Source organism: Apiospora phragmitis, assembly GCF_038363925.1.
Source record: "Apiospora phragmitis strain CBS 135458 chromosome Unknown utg000010l:1.0-9815664.0:1.0-9183399.0, whole genome shotgun sequence".
Classification (NCBI taxonomy): Eukaryota; Fungi; Ascomycota; class Sordariomycetes; order Amphisphaeriales; family Apiosporaceae; genus Apiospora; species Apiospora phragmitis.
Genome location: NW_027117409.1, coordinates 5,494,383 through 5,508,261, shown reverse-complemented (window position 1 = coordinate 5,508,261; position 13,879 = coordinate 5,494,383). Strand labels below are relative to the sequence as shown.

Below are 13,879 nucleotides of genomic sequence, written 5' to 3'. Positions count from 1 at the left end.
CTCATCGCGATCAATGATCATCCTCGTTTTTTGAAGGCAGCAGTGAGGCGGCCGAGCGCAAGGCTATGGTAATGCTTGTACTTGCTAGAATTAGCGACCGACCCAACGTCCCCGCCGGAAGCTACATAGGAACGACGGTTGCGTCGCATACGAACGACACTGTCACATACGACCATGCGATGGTAATTTGCTCCGTTCAAGAGTCGAGAGACGGGCATCCACCACGAGACCGAGGCCGTTGCTATTATGCTTTGCTTTTCCGCATGGGAAAAGGGAAAATCACGTCCCCACCCCCCTTTCTTTCTGCAACCCACCCAGCAGGGCCCCCATGCAGAATGTGCTAAAAGCCGGCCCCCTCCTAGGCCACAGGGTACTTGCATGGTGCCGCTCTACATCGGAATCACTAGTCGGTTGCGCCAGTTTGCAGGTACATGGCCCATCACCAGTCACCTTCAACTTCCCACACGCCCATGGGAGCCCTAGGCCGTAGTCTAGAGTCTGATTGGATACACGCAGACATCCATCAGGGGTCGTCTTCGCCTGCTTCTCTTAGTGGATAATCCGCCATCTAACATCACGCTGACACCCCTTGTCCATCCAACTCGCTTGCCCATCGCTCTCTCTGCAGACAGACAGTATCCGTTCGTCGTATTTGCTCCCTGTCGGGTGTTGGTGGTGATTCCGAACGCGCCTCTCTTTCTCTCCTCACATACACACACACACACTCTCTCTCTCTCTCTCTCTCTCTTTTCTTCCTGTGTTTGTTGCCTAAAGTGATATTCACCGTTCGCCGAGAGACGTCAGCTGACATTAACCGTCTTCATCGTCATCTCGAACCACCAACCTCATCTGGTTGATCTTGATAGCTAGCTAGCAGAACTCTATCTGCCGGGATCGAGTAGTCTCGTCCTCCCAGTCCCCCACGACGCATAAGACAGTAGAACCTCGGTCGGAGGAGAGGCTCGCTTTGGCAAAGGCGTCCAACGGGTTAAACGTCTCCGCTTTTTTACCCCCATATCCTGCGACACGAAGTCCTTCAGGAACACCAAGAAGCGGCTTGGCTGGTGTTTCCCTCCCTCTCTTGACCTGCTCCCCCCCGGCCTTCGACACCGGAAACATTGCGCTCATCAAAACTTTGTTTCCGTAGATCACTCACTGATTCACTCCTTCCAACCCGCCTGCGCGCGCGCAATCTTTCTGACTTTTCCCGCCCGAGACTTCTGGTTTGTCGAGCTGCTTGCCGCTCGTCGTTGGTCAAGTCAAGCACGGGATTAAGCGAGTACTCCGGGAACACGCAGTACTCGTCGTTTGCCCCAGACGATCTTGACGGTCTCATCATCCATCTTCTCCCTTCGTTTGCTCCGGCGGCTTAGATCCCCGTTGCGCTGCTCGACACTGGACTTGAGACGAGCACTCTTTCTTTGAGCCGGCGGGACGTTCATCTTTTCCGGAATTAAGAATTTCGGAACGAATTACATCCAATAGGGCTATTGCTATCCAGAAGACATTGGCAAACAGTCCCAGGACGCTTCCATTTGTCAAAGTCAGTCTGGTCACAGCTATCTCCTTTGCCATCGTTCGCTGTTACAGGCATTGACTGCGCCTCAACACTGACCAATTGACGTTCGAGGGTCTCCCTGGCCAAACCTGCGCCCCGGCTTACTTCAATCTCCCCAACAATGATATAGTGATCAAGGCAGCTCGAAACTTCAGTTTCTTCTTTTTTTGGTGCTTTGGATACGCCGCATCATCCCGTCGTCGACGCCATTGATTAGGGGTCAGCGAAGATGCCACTCCCTAAACCAGCAGTGTCCCTCACGGGCGCTTGCTCGGTCATCCACGATAACACACTGTATGAATATTCATCGCAAGGGCTCCAGTCGCTGTTGTTGGAAGAGAAGGAGGAATGGAAGCAGTTAGCGAATGGGACAGCGGTGGAAGGCGGAGTCTGCGTGGGCTCGACGCCCAAGGACACCTCGAAGGCAGGTCTGTACATTGTAGGAGGAACGTTGGCGGACCCCAAATATAAAGGTCTCCAGAAGTTCACGTACTCGACTGGCGAGTGGTCGTCGATCAACTGGACAGTCTCGGTGACCCAAAGCCGTCTGTGGACAGCGCTGTCTATCTCAACGCTTCCGACTCGATACTGGTATACGCCGGAGCACAAGATGGCTCACAACACTTATCATCCCAAACCTTTACTATTGGTGCTTCGGAACCCTTCGAAATTCAGTCCTGGCCGTCAATTGCCCCTCCGGCGATTGCTCCTATACTTTTACAGTGGTCCGAGACACAAGCTGTCATGGTCGGTGGCGACGCAACGAATACAAAGGTCATGCTATTCGACGGCAAGGCAGGCTGGAGTGATTCAGGCAGCACCCTCGCCGAGCCTATAACGAAGAGTACAACACAGGTGCAGGCATCGTTGCTGATAGCCGATGATGGAAGCAAGCACCTCTATACCTTCGATATGAGCAAGTCACCAAACGAGGTGCAACGGACGGTATTGATGGACGCTGCAGGGCCAGTGGTCAAGTCGACGCCCATCAGAAAGGCAAAGAGCCCCAGCCGGTTTTCGGAGGGAGACTTGACTGCGAGTAATTGGCCGAAATACAACGCAACTCTGGCACCAACGACTGTGCGGGATCAATACTCACTGGCTTCGGGTCCAGATGGCCTGGTTGTTATGTCAGGAGGGAACGACAATGATGTCTTCTGTATATTCAATGCCCGACAAAACTGCTGGGAAAATGCCACGGCCAAGCTGGTTGGGACTGGAGACATTGGTATCGCCTCGCTACCTACCTCCAGTACATCTGATCCGACCGATGTCCCATCCCCGTTGGCAATCCCCGCGCCGACCGAGACCGCCGCCGCCACACCCCTGCGGCTGCTTCAGCCCCCAAGAAGATGGAAACCGGCCAGATACTCGGTATATCACTCGGTGTCATCTTTGGTATCGCTATCATGCTCATTGCTTTGTTGTTCTGGTTGCGACGCAAGAAGCAGCGACAGACCTACATGGAACAAGGCCATAACCGAAGAGACAGCGGGGTTCCGGAGAAGCAAGACTACCTTCCTAACAAGGCCAAGGCATCTGGTGGATATTACCGAGGCCACGGCCAACAGGAGTCAGCAGGATCTTTCTCGTCGATGGCGATCCTAATGGGTAAAATACAGAAGCCAGCTGCCGTCGAGCGCCAGAACAGTCAAAACAGTGGTGTCTCTAAACGCAGCTCAGTCAGCAGCATACTAGCCAAGCAGTTCAAGAGCACTATCGGACGACCAGTGCCCCAGCCGAGCACCTCGCCAATCTTTGAGTCGAGAGACGAAAAGGGTGTATCTTTTGCTGCTGAAGTCGAGGATCCAAAGCCTAGGAACGGCCCAGCAGTGAACAGAGACGGAGAAACGAGAAGGAGCTCCGGATGGAACCGGTATTGGTCTGGTGGAAGCACCCTGAACATTCTAGGGTTTGGTCCTGGGAGCCGCCGAGAGACCCAGGCATCGGAAGATAGCTCGCATTATTCAGATGTGCACCGGATGACCCAGGACTCGGCTACCGTGCCGCCGTTACAAGTGGAAGGCCGCCCGTCTTTCAGTCGCGTGCATTCGAGCAGCCCAGCAGTATCGCACATCAACAGCCAGATATCTGAGGGCATGTCGGGCCAGATCGAGCGACCGCTTTCCAGCACCTCATCGTCTGGGTACTCGAGCGGCATCCCCCCAAGCGTTCATGAGCAGTGGGATCCAACAGTGGCCAAGAAGCCCTGGGGCCACGACCGAGCCCCCAGCAGCGCCTACACAGCGAGCGTATACACCACTCACCTGGGCCCGCCGGGAATCAGCCGTCCTCCCACTGGCATTTCGAATCAGCCCCAGCTACCCACGGCTTCCACCTCGAATGATATGAGCTGGTTGAACCTCGGTGGTGAGAACAACAACAGGCTGTAAGAACAGAATGGCGCTGCTGGGCATCCGGTGTGCCGCCTTGGCCATTCCCGTTTTTTGACTGGTGATATTCAATGCTTGCACATATACTTCACGACACTGTCACGAAACTTTGATTGTTATATATACTTTTCATGTCCATCGTTTATACCCCCTATGGAGCGGCATTTCAACGGTCATTCACTTTCACAAGACGCATATTCCCTTGGGCCCCTAGCGGGCGGGTCGGCCGGCGCTTCAATGTTTTTTAGTCATAAAAGAAGAATGGGCGCTTGCCGCATGATCCCTAGATGGACTATCTACACATAACAATGTTATGCTTCTCCTCTTCAGGCGCAGCAGCGCCGGGGTGTCGCGCGTACCTATCATCAATTGTCATCGCCCTTGCCACCACTCTCATCACCTTCTTGTCATATTAGATTATCACAAGCCTCGACCGAGTCTACGAGACTCTACGCGCGCCAGGACGTGTTCCTGCACCAGTTCGAACGAAGAAGCAAAAAGTCATATCGTCTCGGCTATAGCCGGCGCAATGATATAATTTTCATGTACCTATTTTCTACTACCATTTTCCTACACCTATTGGGTCTAGATCCGCGATCTGCGAATAGCCTGGCCATACGATCGCATGGCTCTACCCGACCTACTGACGTTCCTCTGGATATACGTACATCACGCATGATACCATAAGGGAGCCGCGCAGGAGGAGGAAGAGCCGAGGAGACGAGACAGACGGAAGAAGAAGAGGGCGAGGAGGAGGAGGAGGAGGAGGAGGATTCGACGTCTTGAATTCCCATTAGCGTGTTGGTATGTGAAGTTGAACCATGTACTACTCTACTCGCTCTCCGTCCAGAAGATGGGGAGTGGAGTGCTCGGAATAGCAAATATATAAATCACATAATACAAATCGTCTAGCAACGCATTGCATTGCTTGAGCAGGCGTGACCTGGTTTTGTGATTGTTCATGCACTCCCTGACTGGATGAATAGACGGATGAATGCTGCCTAGTGCCCGGCCCTGGTGGAGGGCGGATATGTCGGGAAGGTAATAGTATAGGCAAAAGGAGACAAGCCGGGTTCGAATCATGTGTAACACCGGCAATGGATTAACTTCAGACTCAACTATCGAAATATCGGATTTATACATGATGTAACTGCTATCATTATCTGGAGGAGTCTCGTCGTCCCCAGGTTACTACCAGGCATTATCAACTCGAAAAGGGCAACAGAATTAGGTTTCGTAAGATACAATCGCGGAAGAAGGATCTCCTGAATGGGCATGTTTCCAGCAGAAAGGGCCGTAACATTCTTTCTTCTGTTGACATACCAGCAATTACGAATGAAGTAAGGTATAGAATAGTACTTCCTCCTCGTCGAACAAGCGAAACACCAGGGTTCGCGCGACGTTGAAAGTGCAAGTGCGTCGTAAATTGCCTCCCGCAAACCAATCTACCAGAACGCCTACCGACGCCTCAGACCTCGTCTGCCATATCTTCACATCTCATTACATCTCTCATTGGCGTCCTAATAGATGGGCCGCCCCTCCTCCCACTTCTGATGCAAATACGACCTCTCCTCTTCGGGCGAGCTGGATTCGGACTTCACGTCAGGGCCGAAAGACACCCGTCCACTTCTGCGCCGTCGTCTACTATCTCCAGCCGTCGGGCCTATCCATTCCCATGCTCTGCCAACTTCGCCGCTCCGGCCTTCCCGCTGGCTGGTCCTCACATTACTGTTCTGCTCCACAACTGCACGAACTCTCTGCCATATCTTCTCTCGTTGACTTAATGAGTGAATGCTTCTCAACACGTCGTCCCGGAGGTTAGGCAGGAACAACCATGGGTCATCAATATCCTCCCCAAGCTGCTTTTGATTCGCCAGTCGCTCCAGTACAAGGTCCACAAGTGCTGGAACCTGGGCAGCAGCCTTCTTGCTCGAAAGGTACCGTCTACGGGCGTAAATAGCGGTGAGCACAAAAGAAATCAGAGTACTAATCTGGAAACGATATCGCGCCAGCCCGAGTCGGATGGATCGTTTGACGGCGCAGCGGATGGGAACTCGAGCGAGACTGGTGGACGATAGGGTAGGTGTTTGGAACACCTCGGGAATCTCGTACTCTATTGTGGTGGGTTGTGGTCTGGTTAGTTGTATGTCAGAATATGGATTGGTTAGAAGACCCGCGGTACGGATAGAGAAAGCCGGGAACGAAAAGGGAGAGAAAGACTTACTCCTCAACCTTGACCTCAACCTCTTCGCGGTCCTTGACCTCGCCAAGTGCACTACCCCAAAGATCTTCAAACTCCCTGTTGTTCAATTTCTTACTCCTCTTCTGGTTGATGGCCTCCTTGAGTTCCTGTTCCTCTATGGCTGGAGACTCAAGTCTGCCGCCTTCCTCGTTGACGAGTTCGCCACACTCGAACCTAGCTGTGCGTTCGCGCAGCTCCTCGACCGCTTTGTCCGCCACCGCCTTAACGCGGCGGACCTTTTCGCCGTCAGGCTCACACGTGGGTGGAAGAGGGACGAAGCCACCAAGTGATAGGGGGTGGGGCTTGAGGATATAATCCGGTTCACATTGTACGGTGAAGTCACCAGTGCAGTACGCATGAGCAGGACAAGGTTCGCACACGGGTTCCAACGTCTCCAAGACATACTGTGGCACCTCGATCTCTGGAGGGAGGACGGATTGCGCCCATTCAGGAACCGGTATCTCAGTGGGGACAGACCCTATCGACCGGCCGACACCACAGTACCCGATAGCGATCTTTTCTTGTCGGTACCATCCAGCGAATACACTCAGAGCAGTTACCGCCATAACCGTCAACGAGGTACCCCAGTTGGCTTTAGAAAGGGAGCCGACTCTGCCTCGGGATCATAGCCGCCTGTCCAGTAGTAGCTTCTTCGGCCGCAAGTTCAAGCTGCTCCTCGATAGTAAATTCTTCTCCCGCTTCTATCGTGGGGTCTGGTGTCATCTCGGGCGTTTTGCTACGGACCATACGACTAGCTGGGGTTTGAGGTCGCAAGGGCGCATCATACGTGTCCGAGGTGTAGGCAGGGTCATGGGTCCGTCTGCGCGTTGATGAGCTGCTTGTTGGTCGCGAAGTCTCATGGCCGGCAGTCCTGCGTCGGCTACTAGACACCTCCGCGGGCGGGGAGCTGCCGCTCTGGAATGGGTTGTCCGAAGTGAACATGCCCGATGTACGCCTGAAGAACTCGTCGGACTGTTCGGCTTTAAGCTGCGGTACAGTCTCCAGCTTCTTGCGCGGACTTCGCGACCTCCGAGCGCTATCTGTATCAAGTCCAGTATCGGTGTCTGATGGTTGTAACTGACGGCTGGAGGCTCGCGGCTGGCGTTTGGAGGGACTCCGTGCGTGTGGCATGATGGTATGGTCGGGCTCTTCGGATTTGATGCGCATTGATGCCTTCCTGGGCGACTGAGAGCGACGTGTTGTTCGGACGGATGGAGGAGGCGCCAAGTCCTCTTGTTCGGCGAAGGGAACTATGCTCTGACCACGTTCAGCGTCGACGATGCCTTTGCTAGATCTCTTAGCCTTCGCACGGCGATCCAGGATCTTCTTGGCCTGTGGCACAATGTTCTCGTTGAATATCTCGACGAGCTGAGCCTTCTTGGCGGTAGCAGGATAGCTGACGTTGTGAGCGACAAGAACCGATCGAAGTCGCGGCATGGTCAACGACTTGGCGTCAAAGCCTGGCTGTAGATATCTCCTCCGTGTCCGACATGTTGCGCGTCGTAGCTCGGTGAGATTTGGTGAAAAATAAAATGCGGGAAAAGAAAACAAGTAGATGGGGATGAAAGAGACCTTCCAAGCAAGCCAAGACAAGTCTTGTTGGCGGGCTTCACCGGATGCCTGGGGCAGGTGCAAGTTGCTATCTTGTCTGCAGTGTTCCGCTTGCTTTAATTAATGTTGACAATGGGTGTTTGTGAGACACGCAGAAATGACGTCTGGCCTGGACGAGAAGTGCGCAACTAAGAGCTCTAAAACTCTCGGCTATCACGAGCAAAGCTCCAACTGCTGAGGCAAGCAAAATGAAAGGCAGCAGGTCTCACGATGCTAAACTTTGCAAGGTGTTCAATGGCGAGGAGGTTTTTCATTTGCTGGAAATGAGATGTTGAACAAGCAACGTGGAGTTTTGCGACCACTTGTCTCTGTGGCAACAGTCTAACAGTGGAAGCCATGGATCGATCCCAGGTGACCCAGGCAGCAAAGCTGCTCTCTTGTCTCTCTCCTTGCCGTCTCGGGCTTAGTTGGAACAATAGTCCAGTTAGACCCTGCAAATCCCGGCTTTAGGTGCACGACTGATGACTGACTTGCAGGTGTGGCTGTGCTGTGGCGAATGCTTCAACTACATACAACCACTTACAACCTTGTTGCCTCCAGGCTCCAGCTAACCTAGGTTATCTTCTCACCCATATGCATAAGAACGGTTGGTTGAAACAAGTAATTATGTAACTTTTCATTGATCGAGTATGTAATAAGGAATGTGTATGGGATTCTGGACCCCTGGGACACGTCTGCCCCATATCAAACTACACATAGTTTTGAGCTGCAAAAGCTGAAGAGCCTTCCACCCACACCAGGCACGCATCCATCCAAATATGAATGCTACCGAAGGATCAACAGACTGGGTGTCTTGCCTGGAACCTGCCGCCGACCAACTTTATGGTCCCTAAACCTAAAGACTGATGTCATTTTTCTCCCCGTTGAGCGACCACTGGCTCAGTACTGGCCGCCGCAGACCAGTTGCGCACTCTTGAATCCGAAGGGCAGAATGTTACCTCCATTCACGAGACCAACACCGTCTGTAACCGCTTTCCCGGGATAGGTGGATTCGATACAGCCAGATTGCTGGGTGGAAAGTGCTCCGCTGCTGATCGGGCTTCCTGTGCATCCCGATTCCGAATAGACGACCACCTGGCAACTGCCACCATTGTCCTGGTTGGTGGATGCCGTGAAGGAGGCAGGATAATGGACGTTGCACGTGTTGGGGACGTTTTGGCATCTGCCACTCTGGGTGAGGGTCACCGGGTTGAAGGTACACAGATTCGAGAAGACCACATCCACAGTCTTGCATAGCGGTGCGAGGTAAGGTGTCACCGTCGCGACGGCAAGTGGCGTGCGCTCGATGACTGCGGCATCAGCGCCAGCGATGGCGAGGAGGGACAGAGCGATCTTTGCGACTTGCTGTGTTGGGGGGCTGGTTAGTTGTCGCCTCATTCGCTGGCATAGTCGCTTGGACGAACTCACCTGCATTGTGAAATTTGGGCTTTTGAAGCTTGAAATGTCGTTGGTGTTTGTAGGTAATGGAGAAGTAGTGAACGTGATGATGTTGCGATGGTCGTTATAATGATAGTGTTGATGGTGATGAATGGTATACAGGTTCTGGGGATTTCATGAGATACTTATATCTCTGGTTCCTTTCAGCCTCTGTATTCGATTCCATGCTAGACACAGATAGGGGTAGGCTGTCAAGGCCAGTTGCTTTCTTGCCGCCCAGCACAAGCTATTCTCCAGACACCATTCAGCCTTGCTGGTGCGGGAAGCAAAAAGAAAATTCAATAATCAGCTGCTGATGTCATGTTAATGGCTGAGAGAAATCTCGATGGCTTTGGTCTTTGGTGCTGTGGTGTAAGTGGCCCTATCTCGGCGTCAAGAGCATTTCGCAGAACAGGCATACTGCCCAAGATCCAGATCCGATCCTAGGCTAGTGATCTTGGGAACTACTCGCTATCCTAGAGTATCGAACCTTTTCGTCTATAGACGAGGCGAAGCATGAAAGTCAGCTCCAGTGGCGTTAGTCTGGACGCGAATGGCGCTGGGGTCGACGACAAGTCCATCCACGTTTCACTAATATTCGCCTAATATGGCGAATACTATTGGAAACAACTACATGTGTACGGATGTCAAGGCTGCTCCTCGTTACAGACCAGGGACAGGCGATATAGGTTTTTGCTTTAGCCAGTGTCAATAGTACAGGCGCAAGTCTTGCCTGTTAGAAGCACCGAATGGGAACTCTACCTACTTTTAGCCCAATACTTCACTTCAAGGTATGTTGTGAATACCAAATAGGCCACATTCTTTCCTAATTAGACGCAGCTTACGTCAGGTAAGCATATCATCGAGCGACTGTGGTGTCGGTAGTGCCGGTAGTGCAGCCACCCCCTATGTCACGGAGCTTAGATGGAGCCCAAGCTGGCGGGCCTAGATCTTGACCTTGTCTGTAAAGCTCGAGAACATGTATTTGGCAAAGATTCGCATCTTACCGTACATAAGGAACACCACTCTTGCCCACCAAAGGAGGGGAAAACTAATATAGTCAAGAATGATGCATGTGCAGGCCTTCGCACATGTATGGGGGTATGGTATGGGTTGTAAAAGAAACCAATGGGGGGGATATATGACACGCACAGTAGCTGTGCTGTGGTGGTAGACTTGATGAAACTGTACAGCATATTAAATTTTTTCTAGGAGGAATTCTATCAGGACGATATCTAAAGAACCCCGTTATGAAGCGTTGACATACAATCTGGAAGGTTATGGACATGATATCTATCATCTATCTAAAGTACATACCTTGAGTGCACTGGCTACGATTGATTGAGTCAGGTGATAGCGCGGATTATGCGGAGAGAGCGCGACGCGGGTCAGAGAGTGGGTTGTCCCGCCTTGAGAGGGCGTCCAATGCGCCATCATCAGGTCAACATTGAGAGCCTGGTAGGCAGACACTTGCTTTTTCCTACCAATGTAACAGGCACCCCCATACACGTGGAATTCTGAACGCCTGCGCACCTGGCACTTGTGAGGTATTCCAATTCAATGCCCGTCCGCATGTCTATTTCATGAGTCCCGTCCATGACTGAGCTCCATCTCAGCAGATGACGTTCCCACTGCTTCGTTACCTCCGTCATGGCTCCGCCTCCGAAGCGTCGCAAGCGCAATGTCGTGCATGCCTCCGACGATGAAGATGACGACAAGCCTCAGACCAACACCCTGACCAATTATATGTTTTCCTCGCCAGATCCAAACCCAAAGTCAACAGCAAATACGTCGCGTGCAGAATCGCCAACTCCGAGTCCTATTGCCAAGCGAACTTTGCGCCCGTTGCATGTGAAGCGATCGAAGGCAGCCACCAAAGAAACCATTACAATCCGGAACTGCTCTGACAAGGAAAACCGAGAAACCCAGCTCGAGCATCAGTCCTAGGAAGACAAGGAACCGAACTGCAGCCATCGAGAAATCGGAGGCGATAGGAAAGACTGCCGATTTGAAGACCCTATTTTCTCGGCAAGCCGAAAGAGCAACTGCTACACCTTCGTCTCTAGTAATAGACGATATATTGAGCGACCCAATATCCGATGAAGATGGTGTGGGCGATGTCTCATCTACAACGACTAGTCGAGTGGCTGCAAATGCCCGCAAGCGCTTCAGAGATGGGGCGCAGGGCGAAACTGGACATGGCGTTGGGGCGGTAATCACAGCAAGCCAGAAGTTTCTCCGGCCGCCTCGTCCGACAACACCCGTTCCTCCTGCCGACGATCAAAGGCCGTGGTCTGAACGGTTTGGTCCATGCAGCCTAGAAGAGCTGGCGGTCCATAAGAAGAAGGTAACGGATGTGCGAAGATGGCTAGAGGATGTCATTGCGGGTAGGATGAGACAGCGCCTGCTCATCTTGAAGGGCGCGGCAGGAACGGGGAAAACAACCACAATGCGTCTTCTCGCGAATGATATGAAATGCGAGCTACTCGAATGGAGGAATCCGACAGTTTCGGGGTTAGGCCTTGGGTTCCAGTCGGCCTCGGCAAAGTTCGAAGAATTCATGGGCCGCAGTGGCAAGTTTGGGCAACTGGATACAGATTCAGACGTGCCAACTACAGCCAGCATATCAACTGTGACGACAAATGAGAATGCACGAAAGCTCATTTCTGATCGAAGAGTTTCCGAATACTTTTACAAAGTCTTCAACTGCTCTACAGTCTTTCCGAGGTACAATATTGCAATACCTCGCGGCCAACACACCTTCCCTGGCCGCGTTTGGGCAGCCATCATTAAAAGCCCCTATTACACCTGTTGTCATGGTGATCTCAGAAACACTTCTCACGACAACATCGGCATCAGCCGACAGTTTTACAGCTCACCGCTTATTGGGCCCTGAAATAACTGGCATCCGGGTACAGGCATATTAGAGTTCAATGCAATCGCCCCAACTCTTCTTGCGGGTGCCCTGGATCTGATTGTAAAAAAGGAGGCTCGCAAGTCTGGCCGAAAGCGCACGCCCGGACCTTTAGTGCTAAAGCGTCTCGGCGAAATCGGTGATATCAGGAGCGCCGTATCATCATTGGAATTCTTGTGTCTCAAAGGCGACGACGAGGCTGACTGGGGATCAAGAGTGACTTTCGCAAAGCTGAAACGAGGTGGGAAGGATAATGTCGCACTCACCAAAGGAGAACAGGACAGCCTTGAGCTGGTCACACAGCGCGAGTCAAGTTTAGGGATATTCCACGCCGTTGGGAAAGTTGTGTACAACAAACGTGATGAGAAAGCGATGCCTTCTCAATCGCCGGAAGGACAAGCTGAGAGGTTGCCTGACTTCTTAGCTGCGAGTGCTCGACCAAAACGCTCCGAAGTCGTAGTCGATCATCTCATAGATGAGACTGGTACGGATACACACACCTTCATATCCGCGTTGCACGAAAACTATGTCCTGTCTTGTGCACCAACTGGCCCAATTGATCAATCTTCTGCTGTTGACTACATCAACGAATGCATTGAGTATCTGTCAGAAAGCGATCTACTATGTCCAACTAATGATATGTTCTTCGGGGGACGGGGATTTGGTTCTGGAACATTTGCGGGAAGGGATTCAGCAAGTCACGTTCTACGGCAAGAGGAGATCACTTTTCAAGTGGCTACCAGGGGTTTGCTCTTTTCACTTCCTAACCCAGTAAAGAGGATTGGGACTACCTCCAGTCGAAAGGGCGGCGAGGCTTTCAAAATGTTTTATCCGGCAAGCCTGAAACTCTGGAGAGAAAAGGAAGAACTCGAAAGTATGGTCGATCTTTGGTCCACGAAGTTGATGAGAGGTGACGAGAGCACGGCGCAGAGTATCACGGCGGGTGCGTCAGCATTCCGTAGACCGAAGGCCGCCAACCCCGGTGAATGGGCCAACAAACAGGCATCACACGGTAGCAGTGGCCAAGCCAAGGTGACAGAGCATACCCAAGACCAAGCAGCGCCGTTGCTATCCCTGGGGAGTTCTGCGCGCAAAGAGCTTCCTCCTGGAACGACTACCTTACATGGCCCATATTGCACGGCGCCGGAGGACGTCTCTCAACAACCTTAGGCTGAGAGAGCTGGAGAAGGTTGTGTCTTTCTCGGGCACGAGTGGGACCCCGACGAAGAGGCGGCGGACGTCGACGATGCAAACCCTGCCGATACGGAGACGTGGGCAACGGACAAACCCACGGAGGAATCATCTCCGCGCAAGAGGAGATATTGGCAATCCGTCAGAAGGGCGACGGATCTTTGGCAGGACCTACAGTACAAAAGCTCGTTTTGAGTGATGACGATATCGAGGACGATTAAATCTTTCGAATGTTGGAATCCAGCAGGTCTCTATAAAAAGACGGACTGGAATGGGATCTCACGAGGTTCAGTGTATAAAAAAGGGGCGACGGAGTTCATTGGTCTACATAGTGTACAACTACATGCTACATGCTACTTACTGACTGTAACATTGACAAATGGCTGTTTTCTGCCCTGACGACACAGCGGCAGTTCACAACCCATTCACAAATAAATGGGATGAAATCATAATACCTCAAGGTTTGTCTGTTGGCAGCAGTCCTCGATGTCCCTTGCTTGTGTCTATCATGGGTATTTGTGCATACGAATTAGTATCTGACTAGTCTAGTGTAC

At 52.2% G+C, this 13,879-nt stretch overlaps 4 protein-coding genes across 4 annotated transcripts; 2 read left to right on the top strand and 2 right to left on the bottom strand.

Annotated features, from left to right (window-relative positions):
- Positions 1-1,787: 1,787 nt before the first annotated feature.
- Positions 1,788-3,951, top strand: PG994_011430 (uncharacterized protein; the record flags this gene model as incomplete). Its single annotated transcript, XM_066862839.1, is given in 3 exon segments — positions 1,788-2,090; positions 2,102-2,810; positions 2,867-3,951. 3 exon segments carry the CDS (start codon positions 1,788-1,790, stop codon positions 3,949-3,951), a joined length of 2,097 nt encoding a protein of 698 aa, XP_066711949.1.
- Positions 3,952-5,471: 1,520 nt separating this feature from the next.
- PG994_011429 (sister chromatid separation protein) lies at positions 5,472-7,630 on the bottom strand (the record flags this gene model as incomplete). Its single annotated transcript, XM_066862838.1, has 3 exons — positions 5,472-6,015; positions 6,176-6,803; positions 6,943-7,630. 3 exons carry the CDS (start codon positions 7,628-7,630, stop codon positions 5,472-5,474), a joined length of 1,860 nt encoding a protein of 619 aa, XP_066711948.1.
- Positions 7,631-8,683: 1,053 nt separating this feature from the next.
- Positions 8,684-9,217, bottom strand: PG994_011428 (uncharacterized protein; the record flags this gene model as incomplete). Its single annotated transcript, XM_066862837.1, has 1 exon — positions 8,684-9,217. One exon carries the CDS (start codon positions 9,215-9,217, stop codon positions 8,684-8,686), a length of 534 nt encoding a protein of 177 aa, XP_066711947.1.
- A 1,653-nt stretch (positions 9,218-10,870) lies between these two features.
- Positions 10,871-13,520, top strand: PG994_011427 (cell cycle checkpoint protein RAD17; the record flags this gene model as incomplete). The annotated part of the gene is given in 5 exon segments (XM_066862836.1): positions 10,871-11,064; positions 11,162-11,918; positions 11,938-12,132; positions 12,150-13,286; positions 13,305-13,520. 5 exon segments carry the CDS (start codon positions 10,871-10,873, stop codon positions 13,518-13,520), a joined length of 2,499 nt encoding a protein of 832 aa, XP_066711946.1.
- Between the last annotated feature and the right edge of the window lie 359 nt (positions 13,521-13,879).